Source organism: Octopus bimaculoides, chromosome 7, assembly GCF_001194135.2.
Source record: "Octopus bimaculoides isolate UCB-OBI-ISO-001 chromosome 7, ASM119413v2, whole genome shotgun sequence".
NCBI lineage: Eukaryota > Metazoa > Mollusca > Cephalopoda > Octopoda > Octopodidae > Octopus > Octopus bimaculoides.
In genome coordinates this window covers 95735854-95741546 of record NC_068987.1, presented here as the reverse complement: position 1 = coordinate 95741546, position 5693 = coordinate 95735854, and the positions used below count along the sequence as shown (strand labels likewise).

The following is a 5693-nucleotide window of genomic DNA, read 5'->3' as shown; positions in this document are numbered from 1 at the left end:
TATAAATATATATATATATATATTTTACATATATATTATACCAGACCTTGATACTGTGTGGACTAAGGTCCTCATTGACAGGCTGCTGGTATATTTATAGAGTGTTAAACAATTTTGGTATGTAAATTAGGGACTCCTTCATAGAGTAACTGCTGCATTTGTTGAGTATATAAACAGTTTGGCTGCTTGTTTCTCAGGAGACTGTCAGAATGATGTAGATGCCTCTGGTGAGAACCCAATAAGGTTAAAAAATTGATTAAGGTTATTTGTCATTTTTTCAGTCTGCAGAGAAATGGCTAAAATTTGCCCTGTTTATAATTATACCATGTTACACACATATATATATATATATATATTTTACTTACTTCAGTCATTAGACTGCGGCCATGCTGGAGTGCTGCCTTGAAAAACTTCTAATCAAATGAATTGTCCTTAATACTTTTTTTAATGACTGGCACTTATTCTATTGGCCTCTTTTACCAAACTGCTGAATTACAGGGATGTAAACACATCAACACCGGTAGTCAAGTGGTGGTGGGGAACAAACACACACACACAACTGATAGACATCTTTCAGTTTCTGCCTACCAAATCCACTCACAAGGCTTTGGTGTGCCTGAGGATATAATAGATGACAACTTGGTCAAAGTGCCACGCAGTGGAACTGAACCCAGAACCATGTTTATATAAATGTCAGTGTGTGTGTGTGTGTGTGTAGATCTTTCATCAGTGCATCAAGCAAGAAACTGGTATGTTTGAACAAAAAATGCTTTATGATATTTATTCCACCCCAGTTGCACAAACATCCCTGTCATTCTTATTATCACAACTGCAGTGAACCAGTGATTAGCTTGTCAGAAATCCTGTAACCAATGCTGTTATTGTTCATAAAAACACATAATTTAAGTAAAATAACAGAAAAATAATGTAAGCAGTTATGTAGGCCTTCTCCAGGTCCATGGAAGGAGTTTAGGTTGTAACATATTATTAAACATTTGAGGTCTAACGACAGTTTAAAGATGATAAATGTTATTGAAAAATGTACTTTTGATATAATTAAATTTTAACTGGAAACATTCATTAAAAATCATTCTTGTCCACTAAGCCACTGTCTTAAATACACTGACATAGCTGGGTGTCATTTCAAAGCATCTCTGATATTTATGACAACTGTTGATAAATTCAATCTCTGTTGGAGTTATTGGTACATGAAAATAAGACTAAGGAAGATAAGACACCACCACCACCACCACCACCACCACCACCACATTCTGCTGGCCTGAGAAAGGAAATAACACAGAAAATAATGCAGTCATATATATGCTTAAAAAAAAAAATGGGATGGTCATGGTTAGAATGCCTTTGATCATAGGCCCACTTGAACAACTACTGTAATTGCATTAATAATTATGACAATAATGTTAACAGTTTTTGTAATGATTTATTTTAAACTAGTTTCTGGTAGTTCTCTCTGAAGAATTTAAAAAGAAGAATAAGACAAATTTACATTAATGAGAATTGCACCTACCTGAGAGGACCTATTAGAATCAGAACCCTTTGAACTGTTACTTAGAGCAAGTGTTGGCTTAGCTTTTTCTTTGCGGTGGATTAAGGACTGACTCCTTTTCAATCTGCCAGCTGTTAAACAGTGGAAGAGATAAAAAGAGACATTTCAATAGAGATTTATATAATTTTTATAGAAATCGTTATAATAGAAGAAATGATTATTATTATTATTATTAAGGTGGCAGAATCGTTAGCACGCTGGGCAAAATACCTAGCGGTATTTTATCTGCCACTACCTTCTGTGTTCAAATTCCACCATGGTTGACTTTGCCTTTCATCCTTTTGGGGTCGATTAAGTACCAGTTATGCATTGGGGGGGGCGGGGGGCGGGTCAATGTAATCGACTTACCCCCTACCCTAAATTTCAGGCCTTGTGCCTATAGTAGAAAGGATTATTATTATTGTTACCTTTGCACAACTTCTAACGCTGGAGATGTACTACAGTGTCAGCTGTTCACTATCAGTGAACTAAGGTAACACCTCTTATTTTTCGAGCACCTTCCAGAGTATTCAAGCGCTTCCAAACAGTGCTGTTTTCTGAATGTGCTCCACCCTTATTGCAGCCCCTATTTGTTCCATGTACTTCTCAAGATTTTTACTACTATCACCTTTTTCATCAACCACAACTGCTTAACCTCCCAAGCTAACCTGTCGTATCTATCGACTTTTCTTTCTTCTTTATCGCATACCTTGCTGTCAGCTGGGCATGCTATATCTATGATCCAGCACAATTTGTTTTCTTTCTCAATTAAGACTATGTCCGGCTTCCTATTCTCAATCTCATGGTCACACTGAATCATAAAATCCCACAAGATCCTTGCATTTCTATTTTCGACGATGCCTTCAGGTTTGTGGTCGTACCAATTTTTTGCTCCGTCAAGTCCATACTTGTTGCAACGTATCCAATGGACAAGCCTGGCTATATTGTCATGGAGTCTCTTATATTCCTTCTGGGCTAGTGGCGTACATTGGCTGGTAATATGCCACCGTTTTGTCCACAGATTCTGCACTTATCACTTTCTGATGTGTTGTCTATTCTGTATTTTATGTAGTTTGCTCTTAGTGCTTTCTCTTGGGCAGCACAGATTATTATTATTATTATTATTATTATTATTATGATTGAGCAATGCATACCATTAAAGTGACACTGGGATCCAAATATACATAGCCCAATATATCCATCATGACTACCCATCTGATAGTGGTACACCAGGCACATACATTACAACCATATGTGTGTGACATGATGATCTCATATCAAGATAAACAGCACATGACCTTGCAAGTAGGGTCCAGTTAGAATTTTCTTCAAGTTAGGTAGCCCATCTTGCTCAAAAGGTCCCTGAATAAGGTTTGTTTAAGGATGGAGAGCAAAACACCCATGTTTCCAGAGGCAAATTATTCAAACCCCAAAGAATTTCTCTCAGCACATGGCTGTAATGCTCCCCCACTACTCCTGCTCAGAGATGCACATATCATCAGCCACCAAGGGATATGCTCAACTCAACTGGTTATGATCAAACGACTAACAAGCAAATCTGTGGTATTAAGCAGAATATTTGCTGTAGCCCATCTTTTATACCAAGACAAAACATGTACATGATAACACTTCCAATCAACAGGATTTCAGCTCAGAATCTAGAATCTGAAGAAATGCCACTAAGCATTTTGTTTGGTGTGCTGACAGTCTGCCAGCTCACCACCTATAATAATAACAATAATAATGATTCTGATGCAGTACCAGGCAGTGGTTCCCATGGCTTCTCATCTTAAATGATTGGAAACCATGGGAGTCACTACCTGGTACTGCATTGGAATCATTGTTATTGTTATTATTATAGGTGGTGAGCTGGCAGAATATCAGCACACCAAACAAAATGCTTAATGGCATTTCTTCAGATTCTAGATTCTGAGCTGAAATCCTGTTGCAGTCAACTTTACCTTTCATCCTTTTGTGGTTGACAAATGAAAGTACCAATCAAGTACTTAGGGTCAATATAATTTATCTATCTACTTCTCTCAAAATGGCTGAACTTGTACTAAAATTAGAAAGAATTATTATTATTATTATTATTGAGCTGGGAGAGTAGTTAGTGCATGGGACAAAATGCCATGTAGTATTTCTTCCAGCTCTTTATGTTCTTCCTTTAAATCTCACCAAAGTCATCTATGCCTTCCATACTTTTGTGGAGGTCAATAAAATCAAGTACCAATCAAATATTGAGGTTGATGACACAAACAACCACCCACTTAAAACTGCAGGCTCTGTGCCTAAATCACAAAATAATAACGATAATAATAATAATCCTTTCTACTAAAGGCACAGGGCCTGAAATTTGGGTGAAGGGACTAGTTGATTACATCGACTCCAGTATTTCACTGGTACTTAATTTATCGACCCCCAAAAGGATGAAAGGCAAAGTTGACTTCAGCGGAATTTGAACTCAGAACATAATGGCAGACAAAATACCGCAAAGCATTTTGGCTGGCGTGCTAACGATTCTACCAGCTCATCGCCTTAATAATAATAATAATAATAATAATAATAATAATAATAATAATATAGGCAGCAAGCTTGCTATGCATGTAAGACTTGAGGAGTTGCAACAAAACCTGAGATAAAAAGAAATGATAATAATAATAATAATAATAATAATAATAATTTAATAATTGATTTCTAACATAGGCACATAATAAAGCAAAAAAAGAAAGCAAAAATGTAACATACCCACTGTGGTGGCTAAGTGTCTTAAAGAACCAGTGTATGACCTTCTCTGTAATACTGGAAAATCATCATCTTTTTTTACCATGTGAAAATTTAAACATACTTCCAGTTCTCCCTGGTCCTTGACAATACCATTTTTCTTTGCTTTACTTTTCAAAGTGACCCAACTGAAAGAATATAGTGTAATGTAAACATTAAATCAACGACTGACTAATTTTAATACAATAATGTAGTTGTGTCTTTCTAAAGTAGCTCCAGTAAACTCTGGCTGAGTATACCAAAAGCAAAGAATAAATAAATATATAAGAACACATAACCATATAAATTCAGTCTCTTTCTGTGAAATTATGACCCATGAGAGATTTATCAATAGTTTGAGTTGAAGATCAAACCCAATGGTTTTATAGTTATATTTTGTTGTTACAATACTTGGTGACCTCACTAGTGTTGGTGTCATTTATAAAAAAAGCACCCAGTACACTCTGTGATGTGGTTGGCATTAGCAAAGATATCCAGGTGAAGAAACCATGTCAAAGCAGATGAGAGAGCATGATGCAGACCTTGGACTCATTGGATCCTGTTAAACCAGCCAATCAATGCCAGCATGATACATGCATGTTTGTGGAGGCATGTGGCTTAGTGGTTAGGGCGTTGGACTCATGATTGTAAGATTGTGGCTTTGATTCCTGGACTGGGCAATGCATTGCATTCTTGATCAAAACACTTCATTTCACGTTGCTCCAGTTCACTCAACTGGTAAAAATAAATAATCTTGTGACAGACTGGCGTCCCATTCAGGTGAGGAATTTATATGTCATAGAAACTGGGAAACCAGCCCCTATGAATTAGCATGACACAAGAAGATAACTTTTACCTTTGCATGCATGTTTAAATGGTGATGATGCAATACAATGTAATAATCAAGTATAAGTTGGTTGCATAGTCACTCTATATGACTAACAATTACTGTGACAGATGCTGTTTAGTAAGTAGGAGGTAAAATCAGATATATTTTAACCTTTTAGCATTCAAATTATTCTATTAAATGTAATGTTTGTTTATTTATATTAAGGAAATGTACTTGCATAGCAAGTGACCTGATCTGAGATCGTGTGCTGGTACGAAAACAATTGCAGCGTGGAAGGTATTTATAAGCCATTTAAAATAACACACAAAATCTGTTAGATTCACTTCAACATTTAAATTTAATTTGTCAAAATATTTTTGTCGCTTTGAGACCGTGACCTGTTCACTGACAAAATTCTGTGCTGCATCACAGAATTTTGTCAGTGAACAGGTCACAGTCTCAAAGCGACGAAAATATTTTGACAAATTAAATTTAAATGTTGAAGTGAATCTAACGGATTTTGTGTGTTATTTTAAATGGCTTATAAACACCTTC

The 5693-nt window shown here is 36.1% G+C and overlaps 1 protein-coding gene across 1 annotated transcript in view; it reads right to left on the bottom strand.

Annotated features, from left to right (window-relative positions):
• LOC106868848 (uncharacterized) overlaps positions 1 to 5693 on the bottom strand; it is a 91049-nt gene that overhangs the window by 37717 nt on the left and 47639 nt on the right. Inside the window, 2 exon segments of the mRNA XM_014914289.2 lie at positions 1529 to 1638; positions 4295 to 4458. Of these exon segments, the coding sequence (XP_014769775.1) occupies positions 1529 to 1638; positions 4295 to 4458 (274 nt within the window).